Here is an 18917-nt window from a genome sequence, read left to right as displayed (position 1 = left end):
CGGCGGAAGGGGCGCGGCGCGGGCGCCATGGCGGCGGGAGCGCGGCCGCTGGCGCTGCTCACCAGCTGTGCCGCGGGCTTCGCGCCCGAGGAGCTCGTCAAACGTGAGTCGAGGCCGCCGCGGCGCCCGAGCGGGCGGAACCAGGGGCCGCGGTTTGCCCGCTCCCGCGCGAACCGGGCTGGCAGCGGCTCCCTCCAGCCCTGGCCCTTAGGGGGGCTGTTTTCCCCTCAGGATCGCAGTTCTCCCCTCAGGGTCGCTGCCATCCCCTCACAGATTCAAATTTCCCTTCAGGGTCGCCGCCGTCCCTCAGGGTCGCCGCCGTCCCCTCACGGACCCAGTTTTCCCCTCAGGATTGCTGCCATCCCCTCACGGACCAAATTTTCCCCTCAGGGTCGCCGCCATCCCCTCCCGATCCCAATTTTACCCTCCGGATCTCAGCTCTCCCCTCAGGTTCTCATTTTTCCCGTCAAGGTCGCAGTTCTCCTCTCAGGGTCTCAATCCTCCCCTCAGGACAGGGGGATCGCAGCCCCCGACCCCTTGCAGAAGGTGTCAGGAGCCTCCTCAGTGCTTTAAGGAAATAATTCACCGCTTTCTCGCTGTGGAAGGACTACAAAGAAAAGCTAAAAATTCTGTCCTGCAGCTGGTAGAATTGCAGATTACACTCGGTGCCGAGTACACAGAACTCATTCAGTAGGAAGTGGTTTTCCTGGGAGCAAGTTGCCGTTTTTATGGCTCGAAAGGGGAACACAAGGTCTGATAGTAGAGGAAACCATGGTGGTGTTTTTAAAATCGGGAGATTCCAGGAAGAAGCTGTTCATGATCTTGGAGGGTTGCCTATGTTAGGACAGCCCTAATTTTTAAGGAGTTCATGAACAGTTTCTGTGTACACTGAGATGTAGAATTTAACTCCCTCAAATCTTCTCTGGATTTGTTTTTCTCTCTTTCTCAGGGATTCTTACTTGGGACCTCACCAAGCCCAGGGCTGCCCCCAGGAACTGGCTCCCTGCACCTCATTAAAGCTCGTTTTGAAAAAGAAATAACAGTGCAAGATAATGCAGTCAAAGGCCTCTCTGTCAAAGCAGCTGCAGGACACTGAATTATTTAAAGATTTCACAACAAAAATATTGTTATTAGCTTATCTTTGAGGAAGGTATAAGCAAATTGGAAGGAATGACTCAAGGTTCTTCTAGGTTTCCCCTTTGATTACTTTGCATAGTGAAATGAAACAGGTAGAAAAGGTAGGTGAGCAAAAAGCTGCTTAATCTGAGAAAGTCTTAAAATCTAAGCTTTTAAAACTAGTACTCACTTTGAAATATTTCAGCTTCCACTGCTCCCAGTTCCAAATCTGGAGTCTTGTCTGTGTGTCCTCTGACTGGGTTACGTTAAAATCCTCCTGAAAGAAATAAAACCATTGGATTAAATAAATACCATCTGCATCTTAAGTCCCTGCTTTGTATAACAAGTGACATTAAATCAGAGGCAGCAGACAGTAAAACATTCAAGGACACACAGGCAGGGATGGGGCAGCAGTGGGGAAGGTTTGGTGGGGTCAAACAGCCTGCCAGAACTTCCCAAGCCAATTCAAAGACTTTTTCCAGGGTTTTCCTCCTGTTCAATGGAAAATGGCTTGAGGATGAGAAGCAGCTGATGGTACATTTGCTAGATATATTTTTATTTGTTCGGGTTTCTGCAGGGTGCTCTGAATGCTTTAATTCATGGGACACTGTGGCAGAACAAAGCTATTTAAAGTGCTCAACATAGATCTGCCTGTTATTATTGTGATGTATTTATCACAAAAGTGCAAATAAGATTGGTTCAGTTTTCATTCTGATGTGATTGTTCTTCTTTTTCTTTTAGGATTTTTACCACTCCCCTCCTCCCCTGCATCTTTGGGCTCTCTTTACTCCTTGGTGTAATTTTAGGAGTATTTTTTATGGTTTATTCCACCAGGTGGCTCTCAAGGCCCAGAATGTGGGAACTACTTCGTCTACCTGACAGCTGAGGATTTGGGAGCATTTAGGGCATTATGTTCTTAAAACATTTATTCAATCTGAAAAACACTATGAAAAGTGGTAAATACCTTAATCCCTTTGGGGAAAAGAACTGCAAAAAGAAGTTGGAATCATTAAAAAATTATTATTAGACACACAGTGTTCTAAAAGTGCTTAAGTACTAGAGAACAGGGCAATTACTGCAAGAGAGCTGGATGTGGTTCTCTGATTATTTAACGCTTCTGAAAAGTTATTTCTGGTCTCCCCTCTTTTGAAAGTATTTGCACTTTCAGAAGACTCAGTAAAATTCAGCATTAAAAATGGGAAGGGATGTGAGTATAATATTGCCACGTTCTCTCTCATGTTCAAAATCATTATTTAATTTTTGTCTGTATGATAAAATATTAAATTAAGTGTCGATATTTAAGTCAGTAAAATGAGCAAACATTTTTGTAAATAGCTGGAAATAATTTCCAGAAATATTATATATATAACTATTAGTCTGCTTTATTAAAATATATAACTACTTGTGAGCAAAGAAGGGCCAGGACTGGTGAACCTGCTGAAAAACATAAACCAGTGCCTGAAGTAAGGAAACCTTTTCCTCTGGAGAGGTTCCAGAAAAGTTGGGAAGTTCTGTGTGACACCAGGCAGGATCAGTTACTGGGCCATGACCTGATCTCGTGTGTCAGTTGCTGGTTGCTGTTTAATGGTTTTCTGATATAAAAAGAGCCAAATCAGCATGGGATCAGCTGGAGAAGGGAATCACCCAAGAGGTGTGGTGACCTTAGTGCAGGACAGGGCTTTGGAGCACCACCCAGGGGTGATGCTGGAGCCACCAAAAACGGCCTCAAACCATCCCCTGTGAGGAGGCAGCTTCTGCTGCTCCCAGAGCTTTTGTGCAGTGTGGGACACAGCCCAGGGTGTCTGCAGGGGGACACTGGAGCATCATTCAGTACAGCGAGTTCCCAGCAGTGCCAGGATCCCCAGCAGCCTGAGCTCCGAGTTTGGGTGGGCAGCTCTGTCCGTGCTGTGGACATCCCCAGGTGTGGCTTTGGTGCTGCAGGTGCAGAGTGTTTGCGTTCCTGTCCCCCATGGAGCTGCAGGGCCAGCCCAGGCCTGCCTCAGCTGGGGTCACACAGTGACTCCCGTGCTTCTCCAGGCTCTTGGCTTGGCAAACCACTGACACTTTGAATGGCTGAGCAGTTTCACATGAAAAAGGAGGAACTCATAAGAGCTCAGCTGGACAAGCCACCTCCTTTTGCCATGTTAATTTTCTAGGAGTTTATTCTGACCAATACTCTCTAAATTAGATACCAAGCTATTCTGGCTGAATTTCCTGCTTTCATTCAAATCCAGACTGTCTAGAAAAGAAATTTCTGGAATGCCTGGGTGGTAAATACAGCTCTTAAAGCTATTTCCTGCATGAAATGAGAACTCAGTTTGAGTTAGAGTGTATATTTCTTTTGTAGTCTCTGCTTGTTTGTTCTAAAGACCAAAATCAAATTGTTCCAAGTGGCTTTTTTGGGAGAGAGCACCCGACAAGCTGCTCAGTTTTCTAGCAGGAGTGCTCAGGCTGTTGTGCAGTGATTTCTTAGAGCCCCACAAGCAGCCTGGGGCACAGCAGTTCTGAATCCTTTCACCAGGTTCCTGAAGCCCTTGGAGTTTAGTGTGCAACCTCCATTTTTACCAGGAGAGAAATGTCACAGATATTGGCAAAATCTCAGCATGAAGGATGGGTAATCAGCAGCACAATGGGATGAAAGAAAACCCCTTAAAATACAGGAACAAGTAGCAGGTAATAGGAAATGGGACATGGCCTCATTCTAGCAGTGCTTTCCGACCTATATTTGTCCATGAACTATTCTAAAAAAATGCCCCTTACAAAGCAAATGTGAAATTCATACCAGCTTTTGGAAATCTTTTGTAAAGGTTCTTTCCCTTTGGATCCTTGTTAGGGTGACTGACTCAAGTGACTTTAGAGCTGATTTTCTTCCTCACCCCATTTTCCTCCCTAAGTCTGATTTGCTGGGTTTCAGTAATTTCTGTGAACCCTTTTATTCTTCCTGCTCTTGTGGCATTGACTTGCAATTCTGTTACCTCAGACTGATTTTAATTTTCTTACTTATTTTTAACTGTCAAAACACTAGTAAAGGGAAATTAATAGCATATTCAAAACAAAACCTCTGAGAATACAAAACTCAGAATCCAGGTTTGTTTGGTGGTGACTCAGGATCTTTGTCCCCCAGCTCCAAAGAGGTGATTAAAGATGATCATCTGAAATCATCTGAAAAATAATTGCCATCCAAAACAAAATCAAACTTGAACCTGGAAAAATCATTTAGATGTGGCACGTCTTATTTTAAGTAACCCTGAGAGGAGACTCCTGTTTCATCCTCTTAAGGAGGAAATGGCTACAGGTTTCTGTTTCCAAGGTCACCTTTCTCCCTCAGATTCCGTCTCCTCCGCAGGGCTGCAAATAATCCTGGGTTACAGCTCTCCCTGCCTTGTGGCCCGTGCTCATTCACCAGATCTATTTCTCAGCTTTGCAGTTTAGTTGTAAAAATCACTGCAGCCTTGGCAAGGAGATTTTCCTGTCTCTTTACTAATAAGATACAGATAAATTCAAATTCATCTCCAGACTATTTGGGGAACAGCCTGTTCCAGCAGCTCCAGGAACTCTCAGTACCTTAAAATACAAATCCTTGAAAAGCCATGTGCTTTATTCTTTAACTCTTCTCCTGCTCCAGGCAATTCTGGATGACTCAGTCCATTTTATAAATATTTGACCTGTGTTCCAAAGTGTCCAGGAGTTCATCCAGCCTGAACAAGATTTCCTGGCCTTTCCCTCAAGGAATAATGGGATGCTCTGCTTCCAGCTCTGATTCAGCTCCAGGAGTGTTCCTGGGAAGGTTCCTACCTTGGAGGGCAGAGCTTGAGAGCACCTGAGCAAAGCACTGGATTTTAATGGTTGAGCTCCTACATGGAATTTAGTGGGAATTACAGCTGAATTGTAGGAACTGGGTTTATTTTCTCATTAGTTACCTTCAGGTTTTGGTCACAGTTAAACAGATCTTTACATCTCAAAGAGCATGCAAAGGTTGTAATAAAGTTTAGGTTTTCTCTCCATACATCCTGTTTACAGGTACTAAGTTTGAGGTTAACACTTGAAAGGGCATTTCCAGGAAAACAAAAGGCTTTCTGCAGCTTCTGGGCCATATTTTATATTGAAAACTAGAAAATAAACTCTTTTGAAAGCTAAGCAAGAAAATCTGGGACAGAGTAACAAATTGAGTTGAATTTTTAAAGATCTTGATTATGTGCTGGTTTATTATAGTAAAGATGGATCTGCATTGGCACTGTACTTTTCTGGACAAATTATTTTCTTGCTGCTGGTTTTACTCTCCTCTTCACCCATTTTCTCTCCTGCAGGTATCACAGGAAAAGATGACCTTACTGCGGGTGCAATAACAAGTGGAAGAGTGAATTTCTACCCCTGGACGATAGATAACAAGTACTACTCTGCAGATATCCACCTCTGTGTGGTCCCAAACACATTCCATGTGACTGGAGAGATCGCTGAGGCTGTGCAGGCGTTTGTTGTGTACTTTGACAGCACAACAGTAAGGCTCCTCTGCTTCATTCTCCTGCCTTACCACAGTGAGAACCATAAATCAGAAACTCCATCCATCCCCTTTAAGCTGTTCTATTCATTGGCAGAAGATCAATATTAAATACTAGATATTAAATTTCCCTGCTAACAATAGCAGCCGTTTCCTCTCTTACTCCACTCCTCCGGCTGGAAGAGGGGTTTTCAGGAGTCGTTATGCCACCATGGCAAATCCATCTGCCAGCTTTATTCCTAGCTGGTGCTGCTTCTTAAAGTCTCCTTTAGGGCAGACAAAATTTAGGGAGCTAAACATAAAATTCAGGGCATTTCACCCAAAATTGTTTCTACTAAACCAGCAGCAGGGAAAACTGGTTTAGCAGAAACCAGAAAGGTTGAGACAAAAAGAGCCTATTTCTTGATATAATTCAATTCTAATATGATTAAAAACTAAAGTATTGCAGGATGTATTCCAATGAACACTTTTCTTTTCCCCTGCAGAAAACTGGACTGGAGGGTGTTTCTGAATGGCTGCCCCTGACAGAAGAGTGGCTGCCAGAAGTGATGATCCTGGTTTGTGACAGAGTGTCTGAAAACGGTAGGAAACCCAAAGAATCCCATCCTCACTTAGATCCATTAGCCTGCATAATAATTAACTTTCTAATTACATCAACAATTGCCTCTCAGAGTCTGGGTAGACTGGCCTGGAGAGCTCTGGGGAGCAGAAGCTGAAACCTTCAGTGGGATGTGGTTAGAACTCAATCAGAATTTTACCAGATTGCTCACTCAGCTCTGTCCTGCCACTGCAGGGGGACTAAAAGGCATTCCTGCTGCTGGATGTTCGCAGTCCTGCTGAAAAAAATGGGGAGCACTTGGTTGCTAATGCCACTTTTTTGACATTTGGACATTGAACACACACATCTGCTGTGGCTCCAGACAACAGCAAGCTGGGAGGTGCAGATGTGTCCCTGCAGCTCAGTTCAGTGTCAAACCCAGAGTTAACAGAAATCTTCATTCACACCTACATTGTACCCCCTGCAAAACCATTTGATTCTATTCCTCAGTTCCAAGGAGGAGTTTAACTCTCTATTTTTGGAAGCCACAGTGAATGGAGGATCCATGCCAGCTGCTATACATTTCCCATACACTCCAGAGCAAGCAAACAACTTTGAGGGAATAAAACACAGCTAAATCATCTGATAAATATGCTGGTACTGGTCTCAAATCTGCACCTTTAATACCCATTTTTGTCTCCCAATTTAGGTGTAAGCAGACAGAAAGCTCAAGAATGGTGCATCAAGCATGGCTTTGAGTTGGTAGAGCTCAGCCCTGAGGAGCTGCCTGATGAAGATGGTAGGTCTGCTGCTTCTTTTGCCATTTTGAGAATGAAAAGTGCCCCAAAAACATCTTCTGAATAAAGTTTGCCCCTTGCAATTGTTGATATGCCACATGATTACAGCATGGAATGCTCCGGGTTGGTGGGGCTGAGTCTCAGCTATAAAAGGTCAGGAGGGGGAGGAGGTTATTTCCTCTGAGAAAGTCCATTTGTCCCCTCCCAAATCCAGCTGCTGTTTATGCAGCACCTACATCAAAATAATATCTGCTCCTTTTTCAGCCCTAGGACTGTATTGATACATCAGAAGTTTATATTCCACTTGGAAAATCAATCTAAAAGAAACATTTTTCTGCATGAGGGCAGAAAAATCCTGGTTTTAAAAAGACTTGAAAACTATTTTATGCTATCTTGGTACAAACAGTGACATGATAGGCTGAAAATGGCAGGTTGTTGAAAACATTTCAGAACAACACGAGTTGTTACACAGGAAATAAACTAGTTTCAGAATCACTGGCTGCCCAACATTTATAACTTTAAAAAAAAAAAAAAACAGCAAGAAGAGTCAGAAGTGTGGTGTTCCACTCTTGAAAAGTGACTATGCATTTCCTGACAGCCTTATCAGCATCAGCCTTATCTCCTCACTTCAGTGACACAAAAAAGCATTTACACCTTACCTCTCTGGAGTAAAATGAGATAACTGCAGGCTGGAGAAGAACTAGTCACTAACATTTGCTCTGTTTCAGGTTCTCCAAGCTCATTGCAGTCACCAAAAATAATTCACTATAAAATCCTCACTGGAACACATCCCCCCCCTTTAAAGGCCGACTAAAATTGGATCTTGAGGAGCTGAGCAGTCTCCCTCTCTCCCCAGCATGCCTTTAAAAATGTTTCCCTTCTTTTTCAGTCAAGGAGGGAGATTCACAGTTTTGATTCACAGAAACTGGGAAAATCGGAAGTGAAGACTCCTTAGACTAAACAAATACTAATTGCTTTAAAAATAGTAACCTTTAATCAAGTTATTTTTCTATTGAATAATTCTTGTAAAGAACAAGCTCTTTACCATTTACAGGAACAAGCTCTTTACCATTTCTTTAATGGGAATAACAACAACTCAGGATGTTAATTTGTGGAATATTGGGATACATGTTCTTTCCTAGCTGTTTAATCTGGTAGTTGATTCACTGTGACTCATGCAGAGGAGGAACTGTGTTCCTGTGAGTAACTTATTTACCCCCCAAACATTCTGGGTGAGTTACAAAAGGCACAGCAGATGCTGTAAACACACTGGGCCAATCTCTGATCAAAATTCTGACATTTCAGGCAGCTCATCTCAAATAAACTGGGACTTTTGTTTTGACTCATTGTCAGTTGTTTCCATAGTTAGGACAAGAGCTCTAAACTGAGCCTCTTGATAGTGACTCTGATATCAAACCAAACAGCAACATCACAGAGGGCAAAACATCTGATTTCAGCCTTAAATGCATTTCTAAAGGCAGTTTCAGTTACTGCACCTGAGTCACTTGAGTTTGATTTCTAAACAAAAACAGTTTTGTAGCCAAAGGATTGTTTGGGTGGGTTTTTTTTCCCCTTTGTCAACCTGCACAAACATGGGAAGCTGACTAAACTGAGGAAATGGGAAAACTGACTTGATCCAAAGTGGTGTCAGATCTATTCAGTAAATAAATTAAAATCTGAATAATGCTTTCCCCGGGCTTTCAAGTTCCTGTAATTCCCAGGATTACTGGAACTTTTGGAGTAAGATATTGTGGGGACAGTTTACAATATTCCTTTCCATTTTTTACAGGCATCACACCCTTTTTAAATGGTTGTCTCAAATTCTTTACTTTCCAAAAGAAAGAAAAATAATTCTGGTATCTATTTTCTAATATATTTCTATGCTATAAGGCATTGTAAAAGATCTTGGAGTGAAAGATGCAAGTTTTTTCTCTGTTGCTATAAAATTTATATATATACTATAAGGTATAATATACTTTTATATGATTATATTTATTATTCACTAGAATTTACTGGTTTATTATTTTTATTTATTTATTAGTATTTATATTATAATTATATTTATATTAAATTATATTATACTTTTATAATATGCTATAAAGATGTTACTTAATGTAGGCCTCCTGCTAAATATTTAACAAAAAGAATTTAGATACCTGCAAAATGCAGAGCTCACAGTTCATTATCCCTGGAAGCTCAGCCCAAGAAGTGAGGCATTAATTTACATTCACTTGGCCTCTCATGAATCAAAGGTTAGAAATCTGTGTTTGGTACCAGGAGCAGAACTGACAGTGATTGTGAGAGGCTGGGACAGGTCCCACCTCTGGGGTGGTGTTTGGAGCTGCTTTGAGGAGTTTTTAGAGCCCCTCTCTGTGTTTTGGTGCAGATGACTTCCCCGAGTCCACGGGAGTGAAGCGCATCGTGCAGGCCCTCAACGCCAACGTCTGGTCCAACGTGGTCATGAAGGGTGGTAGGTGCCCCTGGGCCTGAGCTCTGCAGGCTGGGGGAGCTAAAATGGAGCAGCTGGGTCAGCACAGGCACAGCTGGAGCACTCTGGGACCTTCTCCAGGGAGCAGGAGGGTCCAGGCATTGCTTTCATCCCCCCTTGATGTCCTGATGAGCTCACAGGCGGTGGGTGAGATTTATCACAGAATCCTGGCATGGTTTGGGCTGGGAGGGACCTTAAAGCTCAGCTTATCCTCTATGCCAGGCTGCTCCAAGCTCACCCAGCCGGCCTTGGACACTCCCACCCACAACTGCTCTGTGCCAGGGCCTCACCACCCTCACAGGAAAGGATTTCTGTGTAAAACTGCTCCTGTTCCCTCTCTGCTTTAACTTGCACTCTACCAATAACTTGAGTTAAATATTCCATTAGTCCTTCAGGTTGCAATGAAAACTCAAAGTTGGTTCCACCAAACTCTAGTAGGAATTAGGTTGTAATGATCAGCTTTTTCAGACTGATGCGTGCTTCAGTGTAGAAGTAAAGGTTAAATTCCACATTTATTGTAGGGGATTTTTGATTTGTTTTTTAAATTTTTTGAACTAGGGATGAGAATAGCAAGTGCAGGGATGAGGAGCCTTACCAAACATTTAAGGGCTGGTTTTGCTACAGAAAACCCCACTTGAGTACACGGAAACCACAGATTTTATTTACAACAGTGCAAAAAATGGGCAACCCCAGATAATTTCCTGAGGAAGCTGAATATCAGGCAGAGTTAGAATTTTGGAAAAATCACTTTAGCCTTAGGCTCATCAGAAAAGGAAATGCTGTGGTTACAGGGGTAGATCCTTCCATTTACTTGAAAGCCTTTCATTACCTTTCTAATCACACAAACTGCTGCAGAAAATGTAGAAAGATAAAACTCTTGGCCTGGAATTTTTTGTTCACAAAGCCTCGTCCCACCACCAACCTTCCAACACCTCTCTGCTCCCCAGTGTCCCATTTCCCACTGCTGTGGCTTCTCCCTTCCTACAGCAATTAACTGTGGAATGATTTAAAGCCCTGAGAGGCTGCTGTTAATCTCTGCATCTACAAGGTGCTTGCTGGGACTCAGTAAAACCTGGATGAGAATTATTAACCTCCAGTTTTTAATGCAGCTTTTTGAGGATTTCTCATTCCCTGTCAGAACTGAGGTGAAGGTGGGTCTGACTCAGTGTAACCATTGCAGAGAACCAGGTAACCTTGGCAGATGGCGTCAGGTTATCTCACTTGTGCTATAAATGGTTTTTTAACAACACATTTCCTGTATTTGGCAGATGTCACCTTACAGAACAGCAGAATTTAGTCACATGCTCAGTTCCTCACAGGGGGAAATTCCTACACATTGCTGGTGTATTCTGTAAAGGTCAGGCTCCTTGAAAAATCCTGATTTTCTCTCTGCACAGCACCAGCCCCACACAGCACTGCTGCACCACCACAAACCCCTCAGGAAGTGAGCTATATTTGGAAGGTGTTGCAGCCTGACTGTGCCTTCAAAGGGAAATCATTGAGCTCATTTTGCTTAAAATAAAACTTTTTACAACCTGTAACATATCTTTTGTTCTCAGCTTCCTCCAGATCCTAGAAACTGACTGCCATGTAAATCCAACTTTAGCTTTTCCACTGAAAATGCCCTGCAATTCCTGGCTGGTTAAAAACCGTGCAGGGAAGAGTTATCAGTAATAAATGTCTACTGGCGAATACTTGTAGCACTGTTAGGTGTAGCCTTAATTCAACAGCATTTCCTTAATTAAAAAAACTGTTTCCATGAGAATTTAAATTTACAGACAGAGCAGGAATAACTTTTTTCAAGAACAAACATCAAACTCATAGTATTTTATTGCATTAAGCCCCAACACAATTCTTATCAAAGTGCAGGTTTTTCCACACACCTATTCATTAAAACTTTAAACTTCAGATTTGTTTCTCTCATCATTAAATGCATCATTCTCATGCAGATCCATAAAAAGAATTATTAAATGTCACACAGTTGAATTAGAAACACCAAGTAACCAACCCCACGTGCTTTGTGAGTAAATGGAGCAGCATTATCACTACTCCAAGCCAAACGAGCATCTTACCTGGGAGTCTGCCAGGAACAAATCCTTTCTGGAGTTGGTGTAAGGTTGGTTTTCCAGGCCTTGGAGCTCCCTTCAGTCTCTGGAAGTGTTTTTGAGCAGGAGAACATGAGGGATTCTCCAGGTAATACATTTCCATCCCCACAGAGGTATTAAACTGCTGTTGTCTTCTCTGTTCCCACAAGAGCCTCTGTGGCAAGAAGAGAACCCATTTCCATCCCTCTGGAAGAGGCAGCTTGGCTTCTTTCCTGCTTAAATCCCAGCTGGAGTGATCCCAGGTGAAGCTGCTTACTTCAGGTGGGGCCAGGAATGAACCTGGCTCTAATAGCAGCAAATTAACCTGATTTAGGGAGGCCTTTTAAACAAATTGTGAATTTTGATGTGCTAATTCCAATTTTATGTGTAAGGATCACCATGTCTCAGCTGGAGACAGGAGGAATAATAATAGGTAAAGACAGTGGAAAACACTTGGCTATGAAACAGGAATCTGGGAATGCTGAATCCATGTTCAGAGCATCATGAGTAATTCCTGTGAAACTACACAGAGCATGGAATATGGAATGCTTTGGGTGGGAAGGGACCCTAAATCCCATCCCATTCCACCCCTGCAAGGGCAGCCACAGCTTCTCTGGGCTCCATCGTAGCCACTGACTCCTCCAATAAGTGGGATGAGCTAATTTTTGGCTTTCCTGCCTCAAGAACACTGTGTAAGGCATCACCCACTTCCTGAATTGCACCCAGAAGTTGAAATAACTTTTGCATCCAATAAAAGGAGTTTATAGGAAGGGTTTTCCAAGGGTGTGCCTGCATCCAAGTGTTGTGTCTGCCTCCTCCCTAAACACGGATCCAGGGACAAATAGCTGCTGTTCAGAGATCCCTGCTGCACACTCCAGGTTTTTCAGAAGGGGATGACATTTGTAGTAATTCTGGCTGAGGTTCTGCAGTGTTGGAGGAGAGAATGTGGAGCACTGCCATTTTTCTGTGCAGGACAAACTAATCCCTGCTATGAACGAGGGCCATGATTAGATCACGGCATCCACCCCTCTGCCAGTGTGGGAATGTTCTCTCTCCAGGACATTCTGCACTGCAGTGTCCAGCCTTGCCTGAGGTGACTCAGAAATTGGCTCCATGTCCATCTTCACAGCTTCCCCAAAGCCAGCTCTCTGCTCTGCCCACGAAACCTGGGGAAGCTGCTTTGCTTTGGGATGCAAATCCCAAACTTTTATCCTGCGATCCCTGTTCACTGACCTGCTGGACTTCACAGACAGCTGAAGGTTTTCCAGGGAATTCATTCAGCTCCACTGATTCACTTCTTCCCACCCCTTTGGCCAGGGATCTGCTAAAACAGCAAAAGGGGATAAAGCAGAGCCAGTGGCCCCAAATACCTGCCAGGGATGGGGCAGAACAGATCAGCTGCAGGAGCAGGGAACAGGGAATGGGGCTCAGGAATTCTCTCATGGAGAGATGTTTGTGTGAGTGCTGGATGGGCCCAGTTACACATCCAACCCCTCAGAATGAGAGTCTGGAGAAATGGCAAGGAAATTTGGGCAGAGCATCCAAATGACATCACCTCAACAGTTGAGTCTAGAGCTTAGTCATGAGTGTAATAATTTAGAACATACTTCTTTTAAAAAGTAACATTAAATCTTTCTTCTGGCAGAAGTCATTGTTTCCTGGTTATTTCTGGTACAATAACTTCACATTTTTTCAGTTTTACTTGACTAAAATACCAAGGTTTGCAGAAAAATCTCCTGAGTGCCTTTGTGTAACTGCAAATATTTACTACTCAGTGCAAGGCCAGTTTGTATTGAGTAGTAAACTGACTTAGAAAAACTTGACTTAGTAAAAAACACCTCATCATATCACCCATTATGCAAATATTTTTATATAAAACAGGTTCAAATATACAGCCAGTTCTAATTAAAAATACTGCACCACATTTATTATCTTCCATGACTGTTCAGATTTGAAATCACTTTTTAGGTTGGGTTTTAAAACAGCATTGAGATAAGCCCTAGGCCAGCAGTGGGGAGAGCCCAGAGCACCTTGCAGTGAGAAGAAACCCTGGATTTGATGATGAATCCACCCAGGAATTCTGAATTAGATATTTAACAATTTTCTGTCATGCTCAGCCAGTTCAGGGTGTGAGCAAAGGCTGTCCTTGCCTTTCCTGAATCCAACCTCAGACTGGGGGCTGCTTCCCATGGAGGTTAAACCTGGGCACCAGGAGCAGCAAATTCTGCTTCTGGATTTTCCAGCTGCCCTGTTTGGAATTTACCAGCTCAGATCCCAAGGGAGCAGAGGCTTCCAACAAGCTCTGAAAAGACCCCACATCTCGTGTGGCTCACATTCTCTTCCCTGGGGGGAATATTTAGCAGCAAATGGTGCAGACATAGTTTAAAGCTTAGAATTGATGTGAAATTCCTGCTTAATATCTGTTTTCAAGTGCACTGGCACAGTTTTCCATGGTGCTGTGAAATACCTTCTCTCCCACCTTGCCAGCCCCAGTATTTGCAGTAATTTTGCACTCTGTGCTTTGTTTGCAGACAGGACCCAGGGCTTTGGTCTCCTCAGCACCTTGGCAGGAGCAAACAGGAGCCGTGGCTGTGAAGAAACCCCGGAGACAGAAGTAAACAGTAATTCCATTTATTCCTGGTTCCTGCTCTGCTCAGGCCCTGCCTTCATCCATTGGGAGTGGCTGGGACCTCCACTTGTGCCACAGAGCCAAAGGAAAGAGCACTAAAAGCTCCTTTCAAGATGGGTTTGATTATATCCAAATTACCCCTTTGGGGCACAACAAAACCTGACATTTCTTGGTGTTATTGGAAAACCCAACAAATCCATCCCGAAATCCCTTCATGCAGCACCAGTTCCCAGTGCTGCAGAAGGGGCTTTTCATGGCACAGGTTTTGCAGTAACACTTTGAGATAAAGTGCAGGGTTTTGAAGGAAGAGCAGGGAGCACCTGATTTGCTGCTGATGTTTTTTTATGCATTTCTGAATACTGAAATATCTCTGTTTCCTGACAGTCCAACCCATCCCCAGGAGAGAGGGAAGAATCCCAGTCAGACGGTGGAGAGGATGGAGCTGGTACACACAGCCTGGAGCCTGACAGTGCTGCAGGTGAGCTCAGCACACCTGGCAGGGACACAGGGCACTGTGCAGCACAAAGGCACTGCCCGAACCAGGAGAGGCCTGAAATCCCTGCAGCATTCCAGGAGATGGGACTGCCTTACCAGCTGTGTGTGACATCTGGATGTTTGATGTGGTCTCATCAGCTCATCACTCTTTGATTCACTCTGTGGCTGTGTGTGGACAGATCATTCTGGAATCAGCAAGAAATCTTAAATATGTGGATGAGCTCAAATGTAATGTATCACAGAATCATGGAATCTGGAATATTTTGGGTTAGAAAGGACCTTAAAGCTCCTCCCATTCTACCCCCTGCCGTGGCAGGGACACTTTCCACTGTGCCAGGGTGCTCCAAGCCCCATCCAGCCTGGCCTTGGACATTCTGGGGATCCAGGGGCAGCCAGAGCTTCTCTGGGCACCTGTGCCAGGGCCTGCCCACCCTGAGAGGGAAGGATTCCTTCCATAAAATTAATCACCACTGTAACTATGCCATGATTTGTCTTTATGAGCAATCAGTAAATTAAGTGTTTCTTTCTCTCTTATGACATTGGAATTTGCAAATGGGATTTGCAGCTGTTAAAATCCTGGTTTTCTGCTGAGAAACCAGAATCATTTCTCTTCAACCAAGCTGTATTTCAGATCCCATGCTGGATATGGACATCCAGGAGCTGGCCAGCCTGACCACGAGGGATGGGGACCTGGAGAACTTCGAAAGGCTCTTCTCAAAGCTGAAAGAAATGAAAGGTAACGTACCAGGAGAGATGGACCTGAGCTCTGGCCCCTCCTGCAGAGAAAGCAGGAGTGAGTTGGGAAGCTGTGAAATTCCTTTCTCCTGCCTCAAGTCCTTTAGAGGTAGCTGCTCCTTCCATTCATTTGCCCTTCATCTTGATAATGCTCTTGAAAGCAGCAGATGTTGCTCTGGAGTTCCCAAATCCAGGGCAGGAGGTGCCCACTGCTCACTCCTGAGCTTCACTGCCCCAATCCTCTCCTTCCCCACAGACAAAGCTGCCACGCTGCCTCACGAACAGAGGAAGCTGCACGCAGAGAAGGTGAGCCTTGGGAATTGGGGTGGGAATCAGTAAAATGGGAGTTTTCTTTCCAAACCACAGTTCCTGCTCCTGCAGAGTTCCTGGATTAAGAGTAATGAGAACAAACCACACAGTCCTAGGGAAGACTTGTCAGGTATCTCCCAAAAACTGAATAAGCTGGGAGTTTGAAATACCAGAAAAGCATAAAATCCTGGAATGGTTTGGGTTGGAAGGGACCCTAAAGATCATCTCATTCCACCCCACTGCCATAAGAAAAAAGACTTTCCCCTTTCGGAGTTCTGAGCTGAAAGCTCTGCAGTCACTGGGGGTGCTGCCAGCTTCCACAAGTCAATGGAAAAGTGTGGATCTCCTGGAAAATGTAATGATGCCTTAAATAGCACAGGTGCCTCCTATGACCTGAATCATTGCCTCTGTGTTGTTGAAATTCCTTCACCTCAGAGAGGATGTGTTGCACTTAGAGAGCTGGTTGCCAGATTTAGCTGCTGCTCAGTTCCTGCTCTTTGGATGGGAAATACAAAATCTTCAGTCATGTGATGGGAATTTTCTCTCTTTCCCATCTCTTTTGCCATCGTAGGTGGCCAAAGCCTTCTGGATGGCAATTGGAGGAGACAGGGATGAGATTGAAGGTCTCTCCTCGGATGAAGAAAACTGAATTCCTCTGTAGCTGGAAGTGCCAGAGCAGTGCTCAGGGAATGATCCTTCCCTGAATTAGTGTTCATTGCCAAAAACCCCATTTAGCTGTAGCTGCTTCCCTTGGTGACAGCATTCCCCATGTTCCACATTCCACAACATTTCCAGGCTCCAGAGGCTTTGTCTGACTGTCCTGTCTCCTCTCCCAGAGGACTTTGGGAGGTGACACGTGTGTGGTTCAAGGAAACAGTGATGAGTTTACATTTTACAAATGAACATTTTTATGATTTCCTCTCTGGGGTTTAAATAAACAAATGTGCTCCCAGTTATCTCTGCACACAGGGCTGGAGCTTGGGAAGTGACTCCTGAATTTCAAACTGCATTTTTCAGCTTTAGGGCTCTTGGATGGTTTTATGGAGCTTTTCCTAGTTCAGACAGGCCAGATTTGGATGAGCCATGAGGAGGAGGTTGCTGAGCTCCATCCTGCCAAGTGCCAAAGCCATCACACGTGGCCCCAGGCTCAGATTCTGTTTGGATTTTGCCTGTAAGGATGGGGGCTTCCCTGGAATGTCAGGTGTTGGAATGTCTACACTCCCTGGATTCCCAATGAAATGCCAGATTGCTGCTGCTGCTCCAGGGTGGAATTCCCTGCCCAAACCTTGTGCAAGGCCTGGCAGAATGCACAGAGCTGCTCTGGGGCGCTCTGTCCTCAGTTCCCAGAGCCCTCGGTGCCCCTGGATGGGCTCAGTGCCCACACTCCTGTGTGTCCATCAGGCACAGGGCTCAGAAGGAATTCCCTTTTCCTGGAGGGAGTCCCCATCACTTCCACAGCAGGACAGGACACAGAGCCTCTGCAGTGATGGAGATGGAAGGAAGGTGGAACCTGGTGAGGAGCGAGAGGAGAAAGGGGAGATGCCACCCTGGCTCCTCTGCTGCAGGCACAGGCAGTGGATCCGTGGGAAAAGGATCCAACAGATTCCCATAGGGAAGAGTCTGGCCCCAAGAACTTTTCCTTATCCATCTGAAAATCCACCCTATTAAGCACCCTCAGTTAGGAATTTCAAAATTAACTTTTCCAATGTCCCCTAAATTGTCGAGTCCCAGGACACGAGTTGCCATCAGTTCTTGGATGGCTTTATGTCCTGCAGGCACTTTCACAGTGCTCCTTGAATTCCCTTTTTAATGATGAAGCAAAGGTGAATGTAAATCATCATTCTTGGAATGCTGGGAATCATTTCCTGGGTGGAAACTGCAGCGTTTAAGGACAAGAACTGCAGCCTCATTGGCAGTTTGGGAAGCGTTTCAGCTGAAGCCTGAGCAGGAGCTCCCCCATGGTGAAACACCTGGTTTGGGAAGAATTCTGGAATACTGAGACAGCCAAGGAAACACCTGCCAGGGACACCTTCCCAGGCAGCTGCGGGGCCTTGCTGTGCCTGCACCTTCTCCCATTCTCCACATCTCTCTCCCAGCACACGGAATGTGACCCAGAGCTGCAGGTGGCTCATGCCAAGCAGGGAATGGATGGTTTCCATGTTGGCTTCTCAGTAGCTGAAGATTCTTTCTGCCCTTTCTAAATCTTTGTTGTGCAGTGGTGATAAATGGCCAACATGCCAAGGGAATAGAGTGGAGGCAGCGAAGAAAAAATGGACTTGGACACTTTATAAACCCCTTCTTTAGACATGTGATAGAGATGTGACTTTTTAAATTTAATGAGATCAGTTAAAACCCAGTGCTTTGCTGCCTTTTTATGAGGTGGCAGCAGCTCATTCCCATGCTCAAAACTCTTTTAAACATGATTTATTGTAAATGTGGGTCTTGTCTTTAGGGGCAGAAATCATGGAGGCAGGAAGTGTGGCTGGAGACACTGGGAAATAATTTAATGATCCTCTGAGGTTGTTGTTTTGTGGTTAAAAATCAAGGTTTACTTTCCTGGTGTTTTTCGTTTTGGTTTTTTTTTGGTTTTTTTTTTTTTTTTTTGGTGGGTTTGGGGTTTTTCTGAAGAGACCCTTTGGTTTTGGCTACAGAATTTCTTTACAAAATAGGAAGTTACAGAAATGAATAAAAGTGGAAAAGCAGATCTGTGTCTGTCACACAGTTTCTCTTTGTGTAGAAGAATTCCCATTTGGTTCCACAGAATCCCAGAGTGGTTTGGGTTGGATGTGCCCTTAAAGGCCTCCAGTCCCACCCTGAACGGGCAGGGACAGCCCCAGGTTTGACATCCTTGTCCCAGTTCCAGAGCTGCTTGCTGCTGCAGCATTCCCAGTGTTCCTGGCCAGGCCAGGCTGCAGCTGAAGCTCTGGGATGGCAGAGACTTCCCTGCCACTAACCCAGCCCTGGCACCCAGCTTTGGCCTGAAGCACCCGTTCACTGTTTTGGCCGAGGCTTTGAGGGTTCTACTCCCTCCCACTGCCCGTGTCCAGCGGGGAGGATCGGGACACCGGGACCCCGGTGACAGCCAGCAGAGCCCCCGGCTCCGCACGGACTCGCTGCAGCCTGCCCGAGCTCTGGCAAGCCCAGCACAGAGCCTGGACGAGACCCTTCATTACCGCATGGCTGGAAACCCGAGTGGAAAAAGTGTTCTCGTAAATCCCGTCAGGAAAA

The 18917-nt window shown here is 44.8% G+C and overlaps 1 protein-coding gene across 1 annotated transcript; it reads left to right on the top strand.

The window, feature by feature from the left end:
• Window positions 1–9: 9 nt before the first annotated feature.
• Window positions 10–18781, top strand: AAGAB (alpha and gamma adaptin binding protein). The gene is made up of 10 exons (XM_084214020.1): window positions 10–103; window positions 5424–5614; window positions 6100–6196; window positions 6862–6951; window positions 9336–9419; window positions 14053–14135; window positions 14535–14628; window positions 15277–15381; window positions 15637–15686; window positions 16261–18781. Exons 1-10 carry the CDS (start codon window positions 28–30, stop codon window positions 16336–16338), a joined length of 948 nt encoding a protein of 315 aa, XP_084070146.1. The 5' UTR covers window positions 10–27; the 3' UTR covers window positions 16339–18781.
• The last annotated feature ends 136 nt before the right edge of the window (window positions 18782–18917 follow it).

This window comes from Fringilla coelebs (genome assembly GCF_963513975.1).
Source record: "Fringilla coelebs genome assembly, chromosome: 12".
Lineage (NCBI taxonomy): Eukaryota > Metazoa > Chordata > Aves > Passeriformes > Fringillidae > Fringilla > Fringilla coelebs.
The sequence above is the reverse complement of the archived record's forward strand: the minus strand, read 5'-3'. Positions and strand labels throughout refer to the sequence as shown.